Source organism: Portunus trituberculatus, chromosome 3 (assembly GCF_017591435.1).
Source record: "Portunus trituberculatus isolate SZX2019 chromosome 3, ASM1759143v1, whole genome shotgun sequence".
NCBI classification, from domain to species: domain Eukaryota; kingdom Metazoa; phylum Arthropoda; class Malacostraca; order Decapoda; family Portunidae; genus Portunus; species Portunus trituberculatus.
Window position 1 is genome coordinate 7,622,755 of NC_059257.1, and position 27,139 is coordinate 7,649,893.

General features: G+C 38.6%; 1 protein-coding gene across 1 annotated transcript in view; it reads right to left on the reverse strand.

The window, feature by feature from the left end:
• LOC123509999 (knirps-related protein-like) overlaps positions 1-23,169 on the reverse strand; it is a 25,797-nt gene extending 2,628 nt beyond the window's left edge. The window contains 3 exon segments of the mRNA XM_045264669.1: positions 1,751-1,902; positions 3,269-3,347; positions 22,034-23,169. Of these exon segments, the coding sequence (XP_045120604.1) occupies positions 1,751-1,902; positions 3,269-3,346 (230 nt within the window). The 5' untranslated portion in view covers position 3,347; positions 22,034-23,169.
• Between the last annotated feature and the right edge of the window lie 3,970 nt (positions 23,170-27,139).

Below are 27,139 nucleotides of genomic sequence, written 5' to 3' on the forward strand. Positions count from 1 at the left end.
TATATACTCTTCGCTCCTTAAATCTATACTATCCTTTCGTCATCCTATCCACACTAACCGTTCCTTTCCTGCACCCTCCTATCCTTCCCACAATTCTACAAACCCTTCCCTCCTTCAGATATCAGAAAATTACTTTAGTTCTTTACCTAAGCCAACCACGACCTCAAACTCAAGTCCCTCACAATAGCAAGCAAACTTCACTTCAAAATAATTCTCAGATAAACAAAGCTCAGTAGAATAAAAGGTCTAAAGATCAAGATTAAACCTCCACAAGATCACACGGCAAATAAGTCACCTTTTAGTATGGGTTTTTGTTTACTTTCCCGCTCTCAGAATGCATAAGAGGCTAAGAGTCCTTTTGCAGATTGAAAGTTTGTGGGTGAAATATGAATGTGAAAGTAAATCACTACCCTTGTTTGGCTCGTTTCCTGAATATCTCAATCTGTTATCGATGGCTGCGCTGGAGTTTGGGTTAAAATATCACCAATGTATTATACACAGTGACAAAAGTGTGCAGTCTCTCACAAGGGTATACAGTGATTCGTGCAGGCAAGAGTAGTGTTTACGTCACATCCTCCAAGGGCCTGGTACTATTATTACTATCAATACTATTACTACTGCTAAGAGAAGAGAAAAGAATAAAGAAGAATAAATGAAAGTTGATATAGTAAAAAGCTGGCACTATTATAATTACACTATCACTACTGCTAAGAGAAGAAAAAATAAGAGTGTTTAGCTGTAGTAAAAATCTGGTACTATTATTACTATCACTACTATCATCACTACTGCTGCGAGAAGAGAGGAAGAAGATAATGAGTTAATAGTTATAGTAAGGAGGGTTAGTACTATTATTATTACTATTATTATTACTATCTTTACTACTGTCACTACTGCTACGAGAAGAGAAGGAGAGACGAGGAATAGAAAAATGAGAAGAATGTTGATTGTTTTAGGATAATAGTTAAAAATGAAATAATAAATAGACCAAGGATTGAGAAATAAAACAAAAAGAAAAGAAACGAAACATAAAAACTCAGAAAAATAACAAAATATCAAAAATCAAGTCTCAAAATAATACAAATAAAAAAAGAAAATTAAATAAACCTAAATTAAAAATGCTAGAAAAATAAATGACCAAAAAAAAGATAAAATTACAAATAGAAAAAAAATTGAAATGAAGAAAGAGGTAAGAGAAAAATCACCTAAAAATAACCAAACAGACAACAAAACAAAACAAAACAAAACAAAATAAAAAAAATAATCACAGGTATGAGAATAAATTACCCAAAATACCCCTAAAAAAAAAACTACAAAGCTACAAATAAAAAAAACAAACAAAAATAAAAAACACGAGAGCAAAATCACCAAATATACCATAAAATTTAAAAATCACAAAAATCACCCAAAACACCCTTAAAAAAAACACCACAAAACTACAAACAAAACACTAAATGAAATAAAAACACAAGTAAGAGAGTAAAATCACCACAAAATCACCAAATCTACCACAAAAAAAAAAGTACAGGATAGAGAACAAATTATCCCAAAACACCCGTAAAAAAAACACCACAAAACTACAAATAAAACACTAAATGAAATAAAAACACAACTAAGAGAGTAAAATCACCACAAAATCACCAAATCTACCACAAAATAAAAAAAAAACAAAGGTAAAAGCACAAGAGAACAAATCACCAGTCAGCAGCCAGTAACACGCCTTCACAAGACAACAAAGGCCCCACAGTCTCACCTTGAGCCACTCTTAGACATGCCCACCATGAGGCACTTCCGCAGCCTGCACGCCTTGCACGAGGTTCTGTTCTGCTTGTTGATCACGCACTGCCCGCCGTTCTTACACTCGTGCACTTGGGACAGGTTGTTGTACGTGCGCCCGAAGAACGACTGGAACGAGAGGAGAACGTGGCGGTTAGGAGAGCTGTGGAAAAATTAACTTAACCTAACGTAACATGGACCAAACAAACTATAACATGATCTTAAGGAAATGTAACTTAATCTAACACAACTTAAGCCCAATTTAACTTTACCTAACATAAACAAAACTTAATCTAACATAACTTTTAACAAATCTTACCTTCCAAACACAATTTAAACCTTATAAAATTAACCTAACCTAACCTAAACAAAACCTATTCTTAACTTAACCTAACATTACCAAATCTGAGGAAACTTATCCTAACGTAAGTCAAAATATAACTTAACTCAACGTAAAGAAACGAACTTAATTCAACAAAACCTTAACAGATTTTCACCTAATTGAAACCTAAACCAAATTGAACCTAACCAAACAAAAAGTATGAAAATTCTAACCAAACCAAACTAACAAGGAAAATAATAAACGATGAGGATAAAAAGAAGTGCATGAAAATAACACAAAACTAAATGAAGAAGGAAGAAAAAGAATTAAAAAAAGCATAGAGAAAAATCAGCTCAACCAAATCTTACCAAAAATGACGAAACTAAAAAAAAAAGAAAGAAAAATATGATAAGGACAAAAAAGGAACGTAAATAGACGATACAATAATAAATAAAGGCGGGAAGTGAATGAAAAACGGAAGAATAAATAAAACATGAGAAGATTTTTATTGCCAGTGACATTATAATAGCTAGAGAGAGAGAGAGAGAGAGAGAGAGAGAGAGAGAGAGAGAGAGAGAGAGAGAGAGAGAGAGAGAGAGAGAGAGAGAGAGAGAGAGAGAGAGAGAGAGAGAGAGAGAGAGAGAGAGAGCAAGGTCCGTGAGAGGAAGCATTAAGAAAGATATTTACGAGGGAAGTGATGAGAGGTGATGGGAAGTGATGAGTGGTGAGAGCAGCGTGGGAAGACAGACTCATAACACAGGCATAACACAAGAATAACAGTGTTTACAGCAAAGTGATGGGAGCAAATAGAGGACGTGATGGTGTGGCAAGAGAGGAAGTATCATGGAGGTGTTTAGCTTGGTTTGGTGTCGATGGATGGATGTGTTAGACTGGCAAGTGTCTTACAGGTATTTCCTACAGGTAAGCTCACGTATTGCCGCTACCTTTCTCCTCCTTCCCTTCTCTTCCTCTTCTTCCTCCTCCTCCTCCTCCATAACTTACAGGTAACTTACAGGTAATCTTACTTACGTATATTTGCTACCCCTTTCTCCTCCTCCTCCTCCTCCTACTACTACTACTACTATTCCTTTTCCTCCTCCTCCTCTTCCTCCTCTTCCTTCCCTTCCTCCTCCAGGTATTTTCTACAGGTATGTACAGGTAAGGGGGACTCACCTTGCATCCCTCACAGGTGAAGGCCCCAAAGTGGAAGCCAGCAGCGGGCTCTCCACACACCTTGCACAGCTGGTTCATCCTGCACAGGGGAGAGAAAAGGTACATGTGTTAGTTCACCCCCTTCGTCGCCTCCTTCTTTATTATTTTCCATTTTTTATTGACTTTTGTGATTGGTGAAGGTTAATTTTCTTTCCTTTTTCCCTTTCTTCGGTTTAAAAATCATCACTATTTCCACTTTTTTTTAATCATAGAGTTTATATGTTGTATTTTTTGTGTTAGTTTCCTTCCTTCATCACCTCCTTCGGTATTAATTTCTACTTTTTTTTTTTTACTTTTTTTGGTGGTTGAAAAAGTTTGCGCTAATTTTTCTTCCTTCTTTTTCTTCTTCAATCTAGAATTTATTGCTAATTTCTACTTTTTCTTCTAATTATTGAGTTTATACATTATCTTTTTGTGTTAGTTTCCTTCTTTTATCATTTTTTTTCGCTCTTCCTTTATTCTCTCCTTCCTTCCATTCTTCCTTCAATTTGTATCCATTCATTCATTCACATCTCCCCAATTATCTTATTCATTCTCTTCCTTCCATCCTTCCTTTATTCCTTCATTACACATTAACTCCTTCATTCACTCACTGCATTTCACATCACCCTTCATTCAGTTCCATTACATTCTTCTTCATTCACTTCTATCTTCCCATCCACACTTCCTTCACTACACATTAACCTCTTCACTCACCTCTATCTTCCATCATTTTCTCCCGCATTCCTAACAATATTTCCAGCATTCCAGAGTCTTTTTACCGCCAGAATCATGTCGAAGTATTCCAGACACACACAATTTTTCTACTCATCCTTCAGGTATTAATAAACATCTTTCTTTTCCGGCAAGCGAGGCAGGCAAGTGGGCGGAATGCATAAAGAATCAGCTAGCTATTACGAGAAAGAGAGAACACTTGGATAAAATGAAAAAGAGGCAGATTCTAACCACGTCAAGAGTTTCTGGGTAAGGAAAGACTAAGCAGGTGATTCTAAGGTGATCATATGCCAATTTTATGGTAATTCTTAGGTGATTCACATGTAGTTCTATGGTGATTCTAAGGTGACTGGTTGTAAGGAATAAAGGAATTAAAATTTACCGTGTTAAGTTTAATATTTTAGTAGAGTAAGTCGATGATTCTAAAATGATTCTGAGGTGACAGTTCAATATAAAAAAGATTAATTTGGTAAGACTGCTTTAGGTATTCAGTGACAAAGCTTCATTAATAGTGATTCTTAAGTCATTCCCAGGTGATTCTCAGGTGTTCCTCAGGTAAGCAGTGAAGCAATAAGGTAGAATCACACGCTGTACTTAACGGGAAGCTGCTACAACCTTTATCAAGACACAGGTGCAAATGAAGCTATCTAACACGTGGCATGAAATCAAAGCAACTCTCTCTCTCTCTCTCTCTCTCTCTCTCTCTCTCTCTCTCTCTCTCTCTCTCTCTCTCTCTCTCTCTCCTTTTTTGCGAGGAAGAGAGAGAACGCTGGGGAAAAAATTATAAAAAAGGCAGATTCTAACCACGTCTCTCTCTCTCTCTCTCTCTCTCTCTCTCTCTCTCTCTCTCTCTCTCTCTCTCTCTCTCTCTGCAGTCACCTTCTCCCATGCTTTCTCGTTTTCTCTCTCTTTCTCTCTCCTCTTCAACCACTGACAAGCCCAGCAAAAGATAGGAAGTGATTTGAAGGCAAGGAATTACAGAGAAAAGGTGAAAGCTGAAATGAAACCCGGGATGAAACACGACTAGAGAAAGTGTGAGGATTGAAGGAGACAATGCTAAAGGTTTGATAAGTGGATAGGATACGAAGGAAGAAAGGAAATGAGAAGACAGGGTAGATGAAAAGAAGGAAGAAATGAAGGAAGGAAAGGTAATGAAAACGAGATTAAGAAGTAAAAGATGTAAGGAGTGAAGAATATAAAAGGATAAGATACGAAGGAAGGAAGGAAGGAAATGAGAAAAGGATAAGGTGGGTGAGAGGAATGAAGGAAGAAAGGAAGGAGAGAAGGAAAGGTAATGAAGAGATTAAGAAGTGAAAGATGTGAAGAAGGCGGTGCTGAAGAGGGTTTGATAAGATAATAGAATACAAAGGAAGGAAGAAAAATGAGAAGAAGGTACGGAAGATGAGAGAAATGAAGGAAGGAAGGAAGGAAAGAAGGAAAGGAGGCGATGAGGGATTTGAGAAGTGAAAGGTGGAAGTAAGATTCGTGTGATCATTTGACACATAGAAATTGGTTTGACTTTAATTGGTTGACTTTCTCGGTTTAATTTGATACTATTTTATTTAAGAGTGTATATTATAGACAGTCTTTTTCTCTAGTCTTTCTTTGCTATCTTATGTTAAAGAAAAAAAGGAATAAGAAAAAAATAGATGACAAAAGAGAGTTTGTGTAGCTTGGATATGATAAATGGAAGGTTTGGAAAGTCATTTAAGAGAACATTAATACATTTTCTAACAAATGTTCCAAAAAAAAAAAAAGAAAAGGATAAAGAAAAACGAAAACCTAAACACGAAAAAGATGAGAAAATAAGAAACAACGAATCTTTAAGGCACCAAATGACACAAAAAAGAAAAAAAAGAAAAAAAATCATTAAAAAGGCAACAAAAACAAACATTTACCCAAAAAAGAATTCCAGCACATCCCAAACACAAGAATCAGAAAACTAGGCAAAATAAATCAATGAGCAGTACTGCCACGCTGGTACCAATGACAACCACGCATGCAGAAACCACACAGACCTGAGATAGCCAAGAAAGAAGGGAATTTTCATAAAGATACCCAGCCAGCCATCTCGCTCATCCCAGGAAGGCGCACACAGGACCACTACTGCATCCTAATCCTTACTCCGTGATATTGATTGCGTCTCTTAGTGTTCTTTTGACCTCCTCCTCCTCCTCCTCCTCCTCCTCCTCTTCTTCTTCTGCCTCCTCTTCCTCTACTCCTCCTGCTCCTAGTCCTCCTCCTAGTTCTCCTAGTCTAGCTTCTTCTCTTTCTCCTTTTTCTCTCGTGTTTCTCTTTCCTCCTCCTCTTCCTAGTACTCTTTCTCTTGCTTCTAGTCCTCTTTCTTCTCTTTCTCCTATTCTTCATTGTCTTTCTCCTCTTAGCCCTAATTATTTTTCTTCTTGTTCTTCTCCTCGTCTTCCTCCTCCTCCGTCCCCTAATCCTTCTCCTCCTTCTTCTCTTTAGGTATAGAAAACACCTGTACAACCAAAGGGAGGAGAGGGGAGAAGGGAGGAGGAGGAGGAGGAGGAGGAGGAGGAGGAGGAGGAGGAATAGAAAGAAGAGAAATAAGAATAACACAAAAAATATTACAAAATCAAGGTGACAAATAGGAGGAGGAGAAGGAGGAGGTGGAGATGAAAATAATAAAAAGGAGGAAGAGAAGGGGGAGGAGAAGAAGGATAGAAGAGACGATTCATGACTCCTCTTTGCTTGTATTCAGTGTCTTATCTTCCCCGCGGCGCTGAGAATAGCAAGGCAGTGATCAAGCCTGGCAGTCACCCACGGAAAGTCAATGAGGGAAACCGGGCACACCTGAGCACAGTGTCACCTTCCTGTAGGCTTTAATGACACAGGTAATTGGAATCGTTACTCCCTCACCTGTTAAAGACACTAATTAACTCTTTTATTCTTGATCACCGCGTCATCTCTCTGTAGGTTTTAATGATACAGGTAGTTTAATTCATAACACCTCCTCACCTGTTACAGATACTATTCAGTTAAGTCTTTGTGTACGATTAGACCATTTTATTGACACTAGCAAGGGTCTATGGAGGCAGAAGATTAATGGTCACAGTCTTCACTATTTCAATCCCCTACATGAGTTTCTGAAGCTGTATAAAATCAGCAAATAGTAAGCAGAATGAATATGGATACGCGTCGTGGTACTGAAGGGGTTAAAAGTGAAAAGTTAAGCAACAGGTGTTCTAAAGCAAGGAAAAAACAAACAGGTGACTTTTCCAGGTGGTAAGGTGACCCAGGTGAATGCACAGGAATCACTGGGGGAGCAGGGAAGGCACCGCAACGCAAGGGAAGACAAGACAAGACAAGACAAGGCAAGGCAAGGCAAGGCAAGGCAAGGCAAGGCAAGGAAAAGCAAAGCAAGGCAAGGCAAGAAAGGGTCCACTCGCTACCTGTTTGTACCTAGCCAGTCGGAACTTTACCTGGCACTGATAAAATCGTACCAAAGCGAGTGAATTCGGACAGGTGTGCCTTGAAACCTTGTACCTGGTAATTTGTGATGCCCGCGATACCAGTGTCTAAATAGTTTTCTGCTGGTGATAATGGTGATAATTTTACTGAGCTCCCTCACCTGTGTTTACCTGAGCGACGCGAGTTTGTGGGGGAGTTTACCTGGTGATATTAGTGCGATACTGTTTAATGTCCGTTGCGTGAGAATGTGTGTGAGTGTGTGTGAGTGCGGTGTCGTGGCGGGTAGCTTGGTGTTTCCCGTGGGTTGGTGACGCTTGGTGACGCTTGGTGACGCGCGTGTTGGTAGTCGCCGTTGTTTTAGTGATAATGTGCCGTGTTTTCTGGCGAGTGTTGTGATTTACCTAAGTAGCGTGACTCTGATTCTGCCTTTCCCGGGGTTTGTGTTAATTTTTCTTGTCTCGTCTTGTTTTTAGCTTTCTATTATTATTATTATTATTATTATTATTATTATTATTATTATTATTGTTGTTGTTGTTGTTGTTGTTGTTGTTGTTGTTGTTCTTTCTTCGTCCATTGTTACTATTATCGTTATTGTTATTATTTTTTTTGTTATTGTTGCTATTGCTTCTTTTTGTTCTTTTCTCTTCTTCTTCCTCCTCCTCCTCCTCCTCCTCCTCCTCCTTCATCTTTTTATTATTATTATTGCTATTATTATGAATGCATCAACTGTGCTATTTATTTTTTGTTCTTTGTTTTTCTTCTCTAATCTATTCGTTGGCTTATGTAGATTTTTAGGTCACATCATGAGAGAGACGACTGTTTGCTTGATTGCCTGGTATTTGTGTGTGAGAGAGAGAGAGAGAGAGAGAGAGAGAGAGAGAGAGAGAGAGAGAGAGAGAGAGAGAGAGAGAGAGAGAGAGAGAGAGAGAGAGAGAGAGGCATTTCCCGCTCACATTATCCAAGAAATTCAATCTGTTTTGTATTTAATTTTTCCTCATTTGTTTTTTATATTGTTTATCATTTTAATTATACCAGAATGATTTGCAATGTAAAATTATACTCACTATTTGCTACCTTCATAATCAGACTCATTTGCATACCTAGCGTTGATTATGCTAATTGGAAGCCCTCTGGTTATTCTATTCTTTCCTTTCCTTGCATGTAACGAATGTTTTCTAATTAAATTATTACCAGAATTTAGTTTACTTGCTAATATTACGTTCACTTGCCATTTTTCTGGTTAATTAATTCATAATGTTTATAGTTCTGCTCTTTTTTTTTCTATCGTTTAATTGAACTTTTTTTTTCTCTCTCTCTTTCTCTTTAGTTTCTGAGCATGTTATTACAGCAATTTAGTTTATTTGTTTATATAATCGTTAGTTCTTTTATTATTTGTGGTTTTTTTTCCTTTCTTATTAATTTGTACTTTGTCCTTTTTATTACATTTTGTTCTGTTCTTTTATTTTTTCTTATTCATTTTACTTTCCATTTCATTTATTCCTTCTGTATGAATGACTTTGTCTAACACTTTCCATTTCACTTGTTTGTATTGTTTTGATTTATAGTTTTTCCTGTATACTGAACATCTAGCACAGGTGAGGTAGGCCGTGGAAGAGAGACACCACCACCACCAACCACCACCACCACCACCACCACGATGCTACCACTTAAGTCTTCACATTACCTTTGATCACATTACTCTTCTTTGTTTGTATTGCTTTTATTTATAGAATTTCTTGTATACTGAACATCTTGCACAGGTGAGGTAGGCCGTGGAAGAGAGACACCACCACCACCACTTGAATCCTCATATCACCCTTGATCACATTACTCTTGTTTCCGATTCCTTCTTGTGTACTTTAAGATTGGATAACATAAGCTAACTTTATTGTCATATTGAAACAATTTACATGAAGTTCTTTTTGGCAGTGAGATTGACTTGATATTTAGTGACTCGCGGCTCAGCGGGTACAATTTACAAACTTTATATATGCAAAGGTCAACACAGAAATAGGAAAACAATATAGAAAAGCTACAGAATACCCAGCCTCCCCTCCCCCCGCCGCCATCTATGAATTTATTTCCTTTAATCCTTTACTTCCATCTACTAAACATATTCTTTCTCTCTCTCTAGAAAAAAAAATATATAAAAAAGCTACATAATACCCAGCCATCCATGACCTTTTTCTTTTAATCTTTCGTCTCTCTCTCTCTTCTTCTTCTTCTTCTTCTTCTTCTTCTTCTCAGCATGTTATTTTCTTTAGTTGTTCCTTCATAGTTCATTTCTTCCTCTCTTATTTATTTGCCTTTCACTGTTTTTTTTTTTTCTTCCTTTTATAAAATCAGGAATATTTATCTGGGACTTAGTTTAGTTTACTTCAGTTTTCTTCTCATAGGTCATTTATTCCTTTCTTATTTACCCTTTTCACTATTTCTCATTTCGCTTCTCTTCCTTTGTATATTCAGGAACTTTATCTATGCAAAACTCAATACAGAGAAAAAAGAAAAAAGAAATTAGAAAACGGCTATATTGTAATAATCCTAAGTTGTTTTTTCATGCTTCATTTATTATTATTTACCCCATTTTACTATTTCAATTTCGGTTCTCTTTCTTTGTATCTTTCCTTCTTATCTATATATTTTTTTTCTATTTCCCTTTGCCTTTATTATTGCTTTCTTTTTCCTGCTTCTTCTCCTCCTACTCCTCTTCTTCACCTTGTTTTGTCCTGTGGCTTTCTTTTTCCATTTTTTTTTTATTACTGTCGTTCGCGTTCTCTATTCAAGAGAGACAAAAAGACAACAGAAGATAGAATAACTACATAATATCCCATAATCTTTGACCTTTTCCCTCAATCTCTCACTCCAATCTACTGAACATAATCGGAGCTTCACCCAAAACATTCGGTGCCATTGAGGTGAATCGAAACATAAGCTTCGCCATAAAGTCTCCAATGAACAGTGTCCGTGTGCCATTTGAGCAGAGGCAACCCAGGTAGTGAAACTTTACACCTGAGTTACCTGGAGCAGCGAACACACCTTTACCTGCACTAAACTCAATAAAGGAAGCCATTTGGAGGGAGGGGAACGAGATATTCAGGTGGACCGGAATGTCATAGAAAAAAAAAAACAGCTAGGGATAATAAATTGATAGGCATGAAAATATATAAGGTAATCTATGTGGGGTTTATTTACACCATGTGGGCTTTTCACGGGAATTTCTGGGCTAAAGGGGATACTTTTTGTGGTACCTCCTATCTCAAAGCCCACCCGCTAGGAAACCATTGCCCCGAGTGAGGAAGCCCAACCTACACTCGGACCGTGGACAGGATTCGAACCCGTGCGCTTGGAGACCCCTCGGACCCCAAAGCATGCATGGTTCCACTTAGAAGTAACGGGATAGATGGATATATAAAAATGGATCAAGGGAAGGAAGAGAGATAATAATAGAAGAAAATATGGTAGATGTGGATGAAGAATAAGAAAAAAAGAGAAATTAAAAGGAAATGCATGAAAAAGGGAAAAACAAATGAAAGTATGTTGGGTAATAATAAATGTGGTGCTTTGAAGTAAAGGGATGAATAGAAATGCAATAATAAATCAAAAGAAGAAGGAATAGAGATAATAATGGATAAAATTAGGGAATGGCCAAGAGATAATATGATAGAAATGGATGAAGAATAAGAAAAGCAAGAGAAATTATGAGAAATGTAAGAAAATAAGAAAAAAACTAAAGAAATGAGATTAAAAAGTACTGAAAACGAGAACCTTAAATTTTCACACCATAAAAAAATAAACAAAGCAAATAATTTACAAACACCAACAATAAAAAAAAGAGGAAAAAAGAGGAAAAAGGAAGAAAAAAACCCACAAACCTAACAATCTTACCCAATACAATTTTACTCTATACAATCCCTCAATCTTACCCATACAATCCCACAGAGTTACTCCATACGATCCTTCAATCTCACTCCATACAAACCCTTAAAATCCATACAATCCTTCAAAATTCCTAAAATCCTTCAAATTCACCTCATACAATACCCCAAACTATATACAGTCCTACAATCTCACCCCATAGAATCCCTCAAAATAGTTAGCGACAGAATAAACTCTTGCGAAATACCGAGAGAATTAACCACCATCAACTCACCTGAACAAAAAAAAATAGATAAATAAAAAAGAATAATAATGTCAGGTATTTCCAGGTGAGTCTCCGGAGTGGTAAAGAAAATGGAGAGATAAAAGAAAACGCTACTTCAATTTTTACTTGGGCGTTTGAGACTTCGACGTCAGGAATGCATGATAATGATCTGAAGTGGATTAGAGCAATTTTTATCTGGATGTTGCACAGTTTGGCGTGTGAGCGAGAGCGAGAGAGAGAGAGAGAGAGAGAGAGAGAGAGAGAGAGAGAGAGAGAGTAGAATAGAGTTTAGTGAAGAGATTGAAAAGTAGATGCAAAGAAAATAAAGGAAAAGAGTAAGAAATCAAGAAAAGTCAAAGAAAAGTACAAAATTTTAAACGAGAGAGAGAGAGAGAGAGAGAGAGAGAGAGAGAGAGAGAGAGAGAGAGAGAGGACCTCCAACACTCTCAAAACTCCTTATTAATCTCTTATGGTCCGGTTTGTGTGACATTTTTTTGCTCTCTCTCTCTCTCTCTCTCTCTCTCTTTATCTCGACCTAACTTGGATTTCTCGTCCTCTCAATGTCCACTCTGGTGTGCACATGAAGACTGCAATACGCACACACAAACTTTACACACAATACGCACACGCTCTCCTGCGTGTGCGTTTTCCTCTTCACTTCATACGCACATACATTCGCAGTGTCGTTTGATTAGCCATGTATATTTTATTTGTGTGTGTCTTGTGTTTGTGAATGAAGGAAGAGGGAGGGAGACAAGAACTAGGGGTGGAAGGAAGGAGGAGGAGAAGGAGGGAAGGAAGGAAGGGTGGAAGGAAGGAAGGAAAAGAGGAGAATACTTTTAGATTGGAAGGAGGAATGTAGGAGAAAGGGAGGGAGGAAAAAAGGCGAGAGAAGGAGGGAAGAAAAGGAGGGTGGAAGGAATAAAGCAGAATACTTTAGGTTGGAAGGAGGAAAAAGAAGGTAGGAAGAAAGGAAAGAAGTAAACAAGAGAAATAGAAATAAAGAATAGATAGATAGGTAGGTAAATAATTGGTAGAAAGAGAGAAACAAGTAAATAAAATAAATGGAGAGGAGAGAAAAAGGAAGAAATAAATTAAGAAATGAAAAGAAATATTAGCCAAAAAATAAATGTAAGAGAAAAGATAAATTAAAAAAAGAAAAAGAAAAACAAGAAGCTAAGAAAGAAAATAAAGAAAAAGAAAAGAAAATCAAGGAAAGAAAAAAAAGTAAGAAAAAATGAGGGAAGAGAGATTGTTTATATATATTTGCAAACCACGCCCAGCATACAGACAAGTTGACATTCCTTGTATACATTTAAGGCACCACAAGGCATTAATTGCACTAAATGAACGCTAATTGAACTCCAAGTACAATTAACCACTTATAGAGCCTACTTAAATATTACTACCATAAACTTCACTCACCTTTCGACCTTCCTTCCTTCCTTCCTTCCTTCCTTCCTTCATTCATTCATTTTGTACCTTCCTCCTCTTGCTAATCACTTTCCCTCTCTCTCTCTCTCTCTCTCTCTCTTTTCTTTTACCTTATTCTTTTAGCTTCAGTTTTTATTTATTTTCCTTTCCCTTTTCTTTCTACTTTTCTTTATTCTATTCCCTCCTTCCTCACTTCCGTCCTTCTTTCATTTATCCTTTCTCCTATTTCTGAATTTGTTCTGACTCTACTTCTACTACTACTACCACTACCACCACCACCACCACCACTACCACTACCACCATCACCACCACCCATATTAATCTATACGCACTAAACTTCACCGGGAAACAGGGAACATTAGCAAACCCATTGTAGTTTGAGACAGAGGGGACACTTAATGCTTCTATAAACATCCTACCAACACTACTACACATTTGAGGGGCGGCGGGACGGTCACACGAACATACACACATATTTACATTACCTGAGCAAAGAAAGGTTGCGTAAACATCATTGTATAACTTATTTTAATTGCGACTGTGGCTTGTTTTTGCACCGGGAGGGACTGGGAAAGCGAGACCGAGAGAGAGAGAGAGAGAGAGAGAGAGAGAGAGAGAGAGAGAGAGAGAGAGAGAGAGAGAGAGAGTCCTTTCCAACACATCAGAAACACATTAGCGTGAGAAATCTGACAATGACGCTAAATGTTAAACTAGGTTACCGTTTTCTTTGGCTGTGTTTTGCGTTTTCTTTGAGGTTAGACTTTTATTTCCTTATTCTTTTCTTTTTTCTTATTTCTTCGTTTTTTTTTAAAGTTAGCGGAGGAGAAAGATGGATTAGATTTGTGTGAAAATAAGCCAAGAATTGTACGACGAAAAGGATTAAGATTAAGAACAAGATTAAAATGTGTAACTCTCTCTCTCTCTCTCTCTCTCTCTCTCTCTCTCTCTCTCTCTCTCTCTCTCTCTCCCCCATTCATTCTTCTACTCTCTCTATCCTTCTCTCGCTCTCTCTTCTTCCTTTCCTTTCCTCTTCTCCCTCTCTCACATTCTTACATTTCTTTACTCTCTCTCTCTCTCTCTCTCTCTCTCTCTCTCTCTCTCTCATTCTTTCCTTTCTTTTTTCCTCTCCTCTCATTCTTACCTTCCTTTCCTTCTCTCTATCTCTCATTTTTTCCTTTATTTCTTCCCCTCCTTCTCTCACCTTTCCCTTTCTTTCCTCCTCTAACCTTCATTCTTCCATTCCTTTCCTTCTCTTCCTTCCATTTATTCAGTTCCTTTCCTCCTTTCCCTCCTCTCATTTTTCCCTTTTTTTCCTCCTCTCTTCCTCTCCTTTCGTTCCTTCTTACTCTCCCTCGTTCATCTTTTTCTTTCCTCGTCTCCCTCCTTCTCTTTCCGTCAGAATTATCCAAGGTGACTCAGCGGTACACCTCTCAAAGCACCAAATTGGATTATTCACCTTTGTGGCCTTTTTTTTTGCCAATTAGCACCAGGTAGAGGCACAGGTGAGGTGTGGGCTACCTTTTTGTTATTGTTGTTATTGTTATTGTTACTGTTTTTAGTTTTTTTATGTTTGTGTTCTTGTTCTTGTGTGTGTGTGTGTGTGTGTGTGTGTGTGTGTGTGTGTGTGTGTGTGTGTGTGTGTGTGTGTGTGTGTGTGTGTGTTTTCGTGGTTTGGTGGTGATTGTTGTTGTTGTTGTTGTTGTTGTTGTTGTTGTTTGTGGCTATTTTTACCTTCTAGGGCATTAAATCACAAACATAACACACACACACACACACACACACACACACACACACACACACACACACACACACACACACACACACACACACACACGCACACGCACCGTAACTCACGCAAAACACGCAAGACACACACACAAGGCACACGCAAACACCAATTAGCGTAGCGTACACACCACCGCCACCACCATCACCACCACTACCACCACAACGTACACGGCTTACAAAACGCACACAAGTCACCATACGCACACACGCACACACACACACACACACACACACACACACACACACACACACACACTAACATACGTGAGTGCTCCCCGCTGAACGACACACGAGCGGCGCCCTTCCAGTTGTCTTGTGGATCTTTAATTAACGACCAGGTGAGCAAGGTGACCGCGGAGGAACATTTACATAGGTACTGTACACTCATACACTCCCTTCCCAGGTACACACAGGTACACTCAGGTACACTACAGAACAGGTAAGTCACAGGTCCTTTCTCCATTCAAGTTACCTGTGAATTCATACATATTAATACAGTGTTCCTACCTGTACATACATACCTATACATATATACCTGAGAGAGAGAGAGAGAGAGAGTAGTTGTAATATATAAATGTCAATAATGCAAATAGTTTATGGGTAAATGTATATAAAGATAATGTGTTTTTATCTGAGTGTCTGTGTGTTTTTTTGGGGGGTTCGTGAAAAGAGGACTTGTCAGGGAGCGAGACATACGGAGATAAAAACTAGACGAGCTAAATGTTACGGCGATAAGGCATATATAGAAAAAAAATTGTTCACGTCAGTTATTATTATCATTATTATCTCCAATATCATTATTATTATTATTATTATTATTTTGTTTATCTTCTTGGGTAAATATTTGCTGGGGAAAAAGGTTAATGAGATACGAAAAATATGCTAGACTATCAAAATACTACAACGAAAAATAGGGACAAAAATTATATGCCTATGAAAAATGTATATGCCTATGAAAAGCAAAAAATATATTGATCTACACCTGAATATTAAAAATCCACATTACCTTTTTTTCTATAATTAACCTGATTTATTAACATTCCCTGTCATTTCATTATCTCATTTTACTTAACATTATTTACGTATCCATAACCTCCGTCCTTTCATAAGTACAAGAAGAGAGAGCATCATTATTACTATTACCATTATTACATTAGCCATTATCAATCTAAGTCACAGTAAGAGAAGAAAAGGATATAACACCATTTCAAACTCACAAGAAATAAACAAGAGATCAGTGCAAGTTTCTTCTCTGCGATGTGTTAGTAGGGAGAGTCAGATAGTCACTTGTCACACGGAGAAAAGCAAGAGAAGGAAGAGAAGGAAGAGGAGGAAGAAGAGAAAGAATAGAAGGGAGAGAAGGAAAAGGAGGAAGAAAAATCAAGAAAAAAAGGAGGAAAAAGGAGAAGGAAAAGGAGAAAGAAGAAAAATGTGAGGAAAAATGAAGGTAACGAAGAAGCAAATGAGAAAAGGAAGAAAAAGAAGAGAAAAATAAGAAAAAGAAGATAAGAAAAAGGAAGAGAATGAAGAAGAGAAAGAATAGGTGAAAGAAGAGGAAAGAGAAATGGAAGAAAAGAAGAAAGAAAAGAATAAGAAGAAAAAAGAAAAAAGAGGAAAAGAGATAGAAGGAAGAGAAGAAAGGAAGAAGAGAAAGAAGCGAAAGAAGAGAAGAAAAAAAGAGAAAAAAGCGAAAGAAGAGGAGAAAGAAGAGGAAAAAAAAAAGAGAAGGAAGAGGACTACATTTGACACCATTTCAACCTTTGTCTTAACCACCAAAATGACTGTTCCTTTGAGAGACCACCACCCGCATTAACAGCACACCGCTAACACACACACACACACACACACACACAACGACCTCTCTGTCACTCACTTTCTCCATCTCTCATTCGCCAGGGCACACAGGAAGGGCTAACCAATGAATGCCAGCTTTGGACTACAGTGACAGCCAATCGAGTTAGCAGGTAAGCATTACGTCACCACTGTCAACACCAACTGGCGGCAAAGTCTACTCCGGCTTCAAGATAAGGAGTTTTTTTGGTCTTTTCGGTGCCTCGTGAACTCTGGGTCTTAAGGGGGTGAGGGGGTGTTGGTATGGGGGCTGTTTCCTGTTGGGGGTCTATGGGTGTAGGGGTTCATGGGGTGTGGGGTTTGATTTAGTTTTCTGTTAGGTTATGGGAGTTTTTTTGTGGGTTTTGTGGTATGTTTGTGGGATTGGATCTTGTTTCCGTGGGTTTTAAGGTTTTAAAACGTTTTAAGTTGGTTTTATAGGATTCTTGTGGGCTCTGTGGGACTTTGGAGTGTTTAAAGGGTGTGGGTCTGATTTAGCTTCCTGTATAGCATTATGGGAGATTTTTGTGTGTTTTGGAGTTTGTCTGTGGGTTGTCTCTTTCTTCCTCTTGTTTCTATAGTTTCTTTTCCAGGTTTAATACTTTCTGTTTTGGATTTTATATCATTTTTGTGGGTTCTAAGAAATTTTGTGTGGTGTTTAATCAATGTGGGTCTTTTTAAGGGATTTTCTTTGGTTGTATGGTGTTACATTTTAATTTCTATGGGGTCTTTCTGTGGGACTTTGGGGGCTAATATGTATGGGTCATTTTCATGGGACTTCCTATCAATGTACTGTGTTTATATTTAATTTTTCAAGAGGTCTTTCTGGTGAACTGACAAAAACATGGATTATATTTTTCATCCTATGTTACTTCCTTTAGAGTTTTATGGGGTAAAACTAGTTTCCTGTAGGACTTTTATGAATTTATATAGGACTCATGAGCAACTGGGTTCTATTTTGCATCCTTTTGGACAGTGGAGCTTATGAGGTCTTTGTTAAATCAAGCTCCTGCAGGATTTTCTAAGGGTTTTTCACTGAGTCACTCCTGTAGGACTCTTGAGGACGCTGTGTGTGTTGGTGGGGCGTGTGTCGTATCTCCACCAGCCAATATTGATGTTTTCTCGGGCGTCGTTGGGTGTGTCACTTTATATAATACTTTGTGGGGTGCTTAGGGTGTGTGTGAAATTTTTACTAGGCAATATTGGTGTGTTGTGAGGTGTTGAGTGTGTATGTTTGTGTGTGTGTGTGTGTGTGTGTGTGTGTGTGTGTGTGTGTGTGTGTGTGTGTGTGTGTGTGTGTGTGTGTGTGTGTGTGTGTGTGTGTGTAATGGCTGAATATAGTAACTGGTATATAAAGTTTATATTCATTTATTTATTTATTTATGAGAGAGAGAGAGAGAGAGAGAGAGAGAGAGAGAGAGAGAGAGAGAGAGAGAGAGAGAGAGAGATGAAACCAATAACCAGCTAGTCAACCATGAAAACAAAATTTGATACACAAACTACAAAACAAAATACAAAAAAAACAAGCACGAAAAACACACACCAAAACAAATCAACTTAAAACCCAAACCAATAAAACCACACACACACACACACACACACACACACACACACATCTTCATCAGACACACACATAAAAAACGAGGAACACAATGACACAATTACGACTGGCGCTTCATCTCAAACAGGCGTGAGGCAACAAGCGGTTTAAGAACGTAAGAATGACCGCAAGGAGGAAAAACACGAAGCAATACATGAAATATATTACGTGTTATGCATCCGCGCTCCAAACTTGTCGTGGCCATAAACAGAAATAATAAAGATATAAAAGATGCTCAAGGTGGAAGTTGAAATTGGAGAGGTGGGAAGAAAAATGAATATGCAGAAATGAAAATAGAAACGAGGGATTTTGAAGAAGTTTAAAGAGAGAGAGAATGAAGGAAGTAAAAGTTTAGGTGAGAAAGAGAAAAAGAAAGAAAACTATGAATTAGTACAAAAAAAATATGCGGAAATGGAAATCGAAATAAGAACGATGGATATTAGAGAAGTTTAGTGTGTGAGAGAAGGAAGTAAAAGTTTAGCTTGAGAAAAAGAAAGAGAGAAAAAAAGGAGTAGGAATTAGAAGAGATAGAGGAAAAGGAATTTAGAGAAAACTACTAAAGAGAAAAATTGAAATATGTAGAAAATATAGTGAGAAAAAGAAAGAGAGAAAGAAAAAGCAAGAATTAGAAGAGATTGAATAGAAGGAAGTGTGACAAGAATGCTAGAAAGAAAAACATAAAAAGTACAAATCAATAGAAATAGAAAAATAGGTGAAGAAGATTAGTGCGCAAGATAGAAAACGAAAAAAAAAAAGAAAACATACAATAAAGAAAAGAAAAAAACCCGGAAGCACGAAATAAGAAATGAAGAAAGGAAAAAAAGCAAAAAAGAAGGAAAAAAGACAAAAATAAGACAAAGCATAAAAGAAAAGAAACAAAAGCAGATAGAAGGAAATAAAAGGAAAAGGAAACAACACGTAGGATTTACCAAGTCCTTCGCTGAGAGTTAAGGACTTCTCGAGGGAGGGATCCTTTTCTTAGTGTATAATGAGATATGTTTGGCTGACTCTCTCTCTCTCTCTCTCTCTCTCTCTCTCTCTCTCTCTCTCTCTCCCCAACAAGTCACCGCTACCGTTACCTGTCCAGTGCAGGTATTCAATGAATTATAAAGGTAAATGAATAGAAAGAGCGGCCGGGCTCCTCTTATGGCCCACCGGATATGTGTCCTGCATTGCTCTTTCTCTCTCTCTCTCTCTCTCTCTCTCTCTCTCTCTCTCTCTCTCTCTCTCTTGTTCAACCTTTTACTTTTCTTCCTTTCTTTTACCATTTTTTTTTTTTCTTATTTTTTTTCTCCTTGTGTTATTTCTTTTACTTTTCCTTCTGTTTTCGCCGGTGTTTGTCCTTTCCTTAGCCTAACACGTCTCTCTCTCTCTCTCTCTCTCTCTCTCTCTCTCTGTTTTTTTATGAGCATTATCTCTTTTTGTCCCGTTTCAGTTAATATTTGTCTTTTCCAGCTCCTTTCTCTCTCTCTCTCTCTCTCTCTCTCTCTTATACAGTAATATTAGCACAAAATTGAAATCCCTTTTAATTTTCACACAATAGAGTTTCGATTACTTTTTGTGTCGCATTAAAGTTTCGAACTAATTTTTTTTTTATAGTATATTATGGTTCACTTCTCATTATTGCTGTTAAAACCTCTTAATTTCTCAACGATAAGGTTTGGATAACTTTCTGCTTTTGCATTGAAGTTTCCAAGATTTTTGTGTAGTATTTTTTTCATATTTCTTGTTTTGTGTTAGTTTTACAGTAATACAGATTAGATAACTACTTGGCTATACATTGATATTTCTCTCTCATTTATAGTACAGCTTATATTATTTTCTAACGCATTATTTATATATATAAAAAAAAAATGCTTGGATAACTATTTACTAAAGTATTGAAGTTTCTCAAAGTTTAATATGTGTTGGATAACTACTTTGATACGCATTGAAATCTCTCTCTCCATATATATTACGGCTGACATGATTTTTCCTGTGCATTATTTGTATACATAAAGTAGTAAAGTTTAGACAACTATTTACTGTAATATTGAAATCTCTACAATTTTATCTCACATGGGTTGGATAACTACTTGGCTACGCATTGAAATTTCTCTCATCATATATAGTACAGCTTATATGATTTTTCCTGTGCATTATTTATATATAGGAGTAAAGCTCAGATAACTATTTACTATACAACTGAAACTTCTACAATTTTTTTTCGCATATGGATTGGATAACTATTTGGCTACGCATTGAAATCTCTTTCTTTGTATTTCGCATAGCCTACATGTTATTCCGGCGCATTATTTGTATATTAAAAAGGAGTAAAACTTAGATAACTATTTACTATATTACTGAAATTTCTAAAAGTTTATCCAATACAGGTTGGGTGATTTTCTTGAGTTTCCTTGAAGTCTCCCTTGGGCGGCGCAAGGGTGGTGGTGGTGGTGGTGGTGGTGGTGGTGGTGGTGGTGGTGGTGGTGGTGGTGGTGGTGGTGGTGGTGGCGGTGGTGGTGGGTCAGATTATATCGATATGGGAACACGGCTGCCGCTCAGCTTCTGGTCTTTGTGTGTTATTATTTTCCCTTTCAACGTTATCATTTTCTCTTTCGTTGTACTGGTTTTCTTCTGATAATGTTGGAGTTTTGGTTTATTTGTGCTTAGTCTCTCTCTCTCTCTCTCTCTCTCTCTCTCTCTCTCTCTCTCTCTCTCTCTCTCTCTCTCTCTCTCTATTGGTTTCTCTTTTATTTTATTGCTTTTCTTTATATTTTTAATTTTCCGTTGTTTTAGCATTTTTTCATGATACAATTATTCTCTTTTCTGCAGTATCTACTTTATTTTAATATACTCAAAATGTATTCTATGTGATTTTATATTCTCATTTTTGGTTTCACATATTTTCAAACAATTTCCCGTTATATCCAATATTTTTCTACTTCTGAATCGACACGTTCTACAAATCCATTAGTGATTTTTCCCCTTAAAAAATCCAATAAACAGTGATTAAACCTGCTATAATTTTTTTCTTAACATTTTTTCCCAATATTTCTTTCCTTTTGATGTCTTGTGTATTAAAATTTACTCCTGATTTTTCTCCTTAATAGTAAATGCGGCTCTTAATTCATAGAGCTGTTAACTCGCAACGAGAAAATGCTACAATAAGAGGCACTTAATACAATATCAGGCTCATTTATCTCCCTCACCCTCATCACCAGACTGAACACCGCATCACCACCTCGTTACCTTCACATCGCCCTGTTAACTCACAACGAGAAAATTGACGATAGAAGCTCCCTAATACAATATCTCCTTCATTTATCTAAGTCACCTCGTAGAATGGAGTTACCGCTAGCATAAATTCCTCTTTACTTTTATGAGGGCCGCCTTAAATCCAGCCTCCCGTTATTGCCAGGGTAACTTGATAACTTGATCATTTCTACGGCTTGAACTTCGATGACTTTATGATCATGGCCAGCATCAGTCCTTTCATTACTTCCCAGTCAATATCTGTCGCTAACAATATGACGGGGCAATTTGCTAGATCCCCACACACCTCCAGCCCCCTTCTTTCTATCTTGTATAATGCCTGGTCGCTATGTGGGCAATTTTGTGAATGTGATTTATGCATTATTTAAGATTTCTATTATCGATAATATCTATTGGGGATTTTATCGGCGGGTAAACTGTCAGTATCACCTCATTATCAAACTGCCCATGGCTACTGATCCAATCTCTAACTCTTCCTCTCTCTCCCTCTCGCTAAACATAAAAGTAAAACAAGAAAACTCAAACAACTTACTTGATAAATATGTGATTATCTTGTTTCCTTCACGGTGTTGTCTGCGGCGACTCCCCGTGGCAGGAGCAGCAGCAGGAACAGCAGGAGCAGCAGCAGCAGCAGCAGCAGCGACGCCAGCACCCGCACCACCACCACGGCCTGTAGCAGCAGCACCGGGGGGTGGGGTGTCTGCCTGGGTCTGTCTGGGGCTTCTAAATGACCGCCGCCCACGGAGGAGAGTCAATCGCGTTCTGACTTCCAAATCTTGAATCCATAACACTTCAAAATTTTTCTTAGTTCATAGACTTTTTTTTTCCGTGTTCTTAAAAACTTTGAGCGTGGGTTTATTATATTAACTGTTTCTATTCCCTGTTCATCTTTATCTTGTCTTTCCGTTACTAAGTCCGTTTCCCGCAGTGACTTTCCTTCTGTCCACGCTGCCTGATAGATAAGACGCACTTTTAACAGGGTGGCCAGGAAGCGTTACCTGAGTGCCGGGGATGGCGGAGGCGGGAGGAAGGGCAGGGGCGGCAGGGGGGAAGGTGACAAGGCGGCAGGGTGTCAAGTAGTACGTCAATCAATCCATGTTCTGAGTTCACCAGTGAGATAAAGATGCAAATTCGTTCAGAAACCAGAATCCAAAGCACAGAATCGGAATTGAACGCCACGATACACCCAAGAGCGGCGTTCCGAGGGACAGGAATCCTCTTCTCTTTGCACTAATTCAAAAAAGGTTCACTGAGGTTCCGACGCGAGGTTCAGGTTGCGGGGAGAAGCGCACTGGGATAACAAGCTTCCGTATTGTCCGCGGGGAGTGTGACGGAGTGGTGACGGACTGGTGACGGAGCGAGGTGGAGGAGTAGGAGGAGGAGGAGGAGAGGAGGGGGAGGAGGGAGGTAATGGGGGCGACAGACGTACGCTCTGCCCGCCTTCAACCAACCAACTGAGAGCGTCTGCCTTCCTCCTCTCCTTCCCAGCTTATCAGGGTCACCACACGCCAGGCACCGCACTTCCACTCACCTCCGCTGCCCCGCTATCGCACCTCAGCCCGGCCCAGTGAGGTTAACAGGGGTGCAGGGCGCTGTGGGGTTGTGGCCACGGGGTTTAGACTAGAGCGCCGCGTGGAGTGACTGGGAGGGGTGGCTGGGTGGGTATATGCGATGTTTCAGCGTTTGAGCGTTCGCTGAAACATACATACAGACACACACACGCATACACACATACACACACACAGCCTGCGGCCTTACCACTCCCGGGGAATCTTCACAGTGGGAAAGACGTGTATTCTCGCCTCTATAACACCGTGTCGTAATGCCCATATCACCATGCCGCCCTTCCCTCCTTCCCAGGCGCTCAAATAGACGTAGAAAACCACACAAAGGACCACAAACCATCGCCCTTATTGCCTTGTACGTAAGAGTCAAAAGGGGGAGTACGAGAGAATCCGGTTAAATCTTTGCACCAATAGTAAGCGAGGAACCGTATGTGGGCGTGGCTAGATCCGGATAACTCACCCTCTTATTGGACGGCATCTTCACCCTCGGGGGAAGGAGAGGGGGGGAGAGGGACTGAGGGGGAAGGGAGAGGGCGGGGCTTACGAGCAAAGGGGGAAAGGGAGGCAAACAGGAGTGGATGAAAGGGTTAAGTGAGGTATCCAGTGCTCACCTGTCGCTCACTGGGCCAGGTAGATTACAGGTAATGTTATTGACAGAGTGATCTTTTTTCTTTTCTTCCTTTTTTTCCTTTTTATTTTTTTCAGTTAGGGAATAAAAGGATTGTGTAAGGTTGTGTTTGTTGTGATTGTTTGTTTGTAAGATGATTTGAAGTGTTTGAACTATGTAATTGTTCTTGTTTTTTTACTTTTTTTTTATTCCACTGCCATTCCTGTTTGCTACTACCACTATTATTGCTACCACTCATACTACAACAACAACAACAACAACTACTACTACTACTACTGTAACACAAACGCACAAACACAAACACCAATAAACGAAACGAGGAAAATTAAAACTCTCAAACAAAAAAGAAGACGAAAAATTAAACGAAAACAAGAAAAATAGAAGAAGAAACCAAAAAAACAGCGAGAGAGAGAGAGAGAGAGAGAGAGAGAGAGAGAGAGAGAGAGAGAGAGAGAGAGAGAGAGAGAACATGTAAGGCAAAGATTTCCAGCGAGACAACCAGGTGACATCGCAACCCTCAAGCGGCTATTGTATGCAGATGCCCCAAGATGTTTACGTGATAGCAGAGCAGCTGTGTCGGGCCGATTTGACTGGTAGGACACTCGCTGCCTGGCTGCCTTGCCCTGTGACATAAACTGACATAAAGAAGACCGTGGCAAGGAGTGGTGATGGAGGCCAGAGGGGATGCAAGAAGAAGGAGGTGCGGAGGGAAGGAGAAGACGAGGAGGGAAGAAGAAGGAGGAGCGTCTGGAGAGAGATGGACTAGAGAAGGAAAGGAGAAATGAGAGAGTAGGGAAGAAGGTTTGGAGGAAAGGAGAGATGAAGAAGGGAATAGAAGGAAGAAAGAAGAAGAGGTGTGGAGAGAAGGAGGAAGGAGAAGGTGAAGGATTAGAGAAGGAGCAAAGGAGAAATGAGTCTAAGAAAAAGATCTAGAGGGAAAGAGAGATCAGGAAGAGAAGAAAAGGAAGGAAGAAGGATGACGTCTAGAGAAGAGAGATAGAGAAAAGAAGAAGGAGAATAAGAACTGAAAGAAAGGAGAAAAGAAGGACAATAAAAGATCTGGAGGAAAAGAGAGATGAAGAAGAGAAAAGGAGATAAGAATGAGATTTAGAGAGGAGAGAAGAAGAAGAACTAGAAAAAGAAAGAAGAATGAAAAGTAGAAGAAAGAAGAAATGAAGAACTAGAGAAGAAAAATCAGGGAGAAAGAGAGCTGAAGAAGAGAAGGAGGGAAAAGAGAGAGAAAGAAGAAGAAGGAGGTCTGAAGAGAAGAGGAGATGAGAGGAGCTAAGATGATGCACGTGTTATGAGATAAGAAAGATAGAGATGCAGAATCCTCATCTATAAATAAAGAAGGGAGAATAAGACACACCAATAGAAAATGGGAGGAGGAAATCAAGTAGCACTGAGAAGGAAGGAAAAGAAGGAAAAGAACAAGTGAAGGAAGAATAAGGACATTTACTAGTGAAGGAAAAAGAGATGTGATGATAAAAAAAGAGCAAAGAAGATATATAGAATTACGAATGAAAATAAAGGAGAAAGTTAATTGTAAGAAAGAAGAAGAAGAAAATAATGAGTCAGAAAGGAAAAAAAGGAAGAAAAATGGACAATGAGAAGGAATGCAAACTAAAACTAACGAGATAGAAGAAAGAAAAGAAGAAGAAGCAAAAAAGAAAAAACTTGACCAGTAAATGCAAGAGAGAGAGAGAGAGAGAGAGAGAGAGAGAGAGAGAGAGAGAGAGAGAGAGAGAGAGAGAGAGAGAGAGAGAGAGAGAGAGAGAGAGAGAGAGAGAGTCAGTTTAAAGGTGAGCAAATATTTTCATCAAATACCTTGTATGTTTCAGAGCAGCGAAGGGAAAGATGAATTACTTGTCTGGAGGGGAGAAGGAGGAGGAGGAGGAGGAGGAGGAGGAGGAGGAGGAGGAGGAGGAGGAGGAGGAGGAGGAGGAGGAGGAGGAGGAGGAGGAGGAGGAGGAGGAGGAGGATATGAAAACGAGGACAGAGTTTAAATCCACAATGAGTTGCAAAATATTATAAGACCAATGGAGATAATAATGATTATAATTAATGAGAGAGAGAGAGAGAGAGAGAGAGAGAGAGAGAGAGAGAGAGAGAGAGAGAGAGAGAGAGAGAGAGAGAGAGAGAGAGAGAGAGAGAGAGAGAGAGAAAGAGGAGGGAGGAGGAAAAGGACAAACATCTCTCCCATTATCAGGTGAAGAGATCAGCTGCTTCTTATGATGATGATGATGAAAATGATGATGATGATGATGATGATGATGATGATGATGATGATGATGATGATGACGATGATAGGAGCAGTGAAAGTGATGACAGTGATGAAGATGGTGATTGATGGTAACAATAACGAGAAGAGAAGGAGCAAAACGACAGAGAGAGAGAGAGAGAGAGAGAGAGAGAGAGAGAGAGAGAGAGAGAGAGAGAGAGAGAGTGGACAGAGCGGATTAAGTCAAAAGATGAAAGGCCATGTGGAGAAAAAGGAAGAATAAGAAGAAGAGTAAGAAGAAGAAGAGGAGGAGGAGGAGGAGGAGGAGTGGACAGGGCAAGGGTGAGGGTGGAGGGGCGCACTCTGTTCCCTCATCTTCCCCTTCATTCCTCCCCCTCCACCCTTCCCCCCTCCCCCATGACTCGACACTCCCTCTGTTCCCGGAGTGAAAAGTGTTGTGTCACTGTGTCATGGAAGCTGAATGATACAGTTGATTTGGAGAGAGAGAGAGAGAGAGAGAGAGAGAGAGAGAGAGAGAGAGCAGACAAACATAACTAACAGTACATTTATTCTCTGTGTTTGCTTCTATATGGCAATGTTTGTTTTCTCTCTCTCTCTCTCTCTCTCTCTCTCTCTCTCTCTCTCTCTCTTACTTTTTTTTTATTTCATTCCTGTATTATCTTTTTTTTTTTTTTGCTTTATTTAATCACTGCCATCTTCTCTTCATATCATGTAGTAGTAGTAGTAGTAGTAGTAGTAGTAGTAGTAGTAGTAGTAGTAGTAGTAGTAATAAAAATAGACATTGCAAGTAACACAAAAAACTACATATTTTTTTCTCATTTGTCTAATTAAAAGAATAAATTACCCCACAGAAAAACTTCATTATCTTTTTTTTTTGTCCAACTTAATAAAAAATAGCAATAATGTACAAAAAACGCCTAAAAAAAATAATAAACTGCTACTTCTCTCACAACAATAATTAAACGAATAAATAACCCCAGAAAAACACTACATTATCTTCTTTTTCTTCGTCCAACTTGTTAAAATAAAAATAGGAATAATGTCCAAAAAACTAAAAAAAAAAAAAAAAACTGCCACTTCTCTCACAAAATTAATCAAACGAATAAATAGCTCTTGTTAAAAAAAAAATGGAAAAATGTCCAAAAGAGACCTAAAAAAAAAAAATTCCCACTTCTCTCACAACATTCACTCAACATAAGGTAA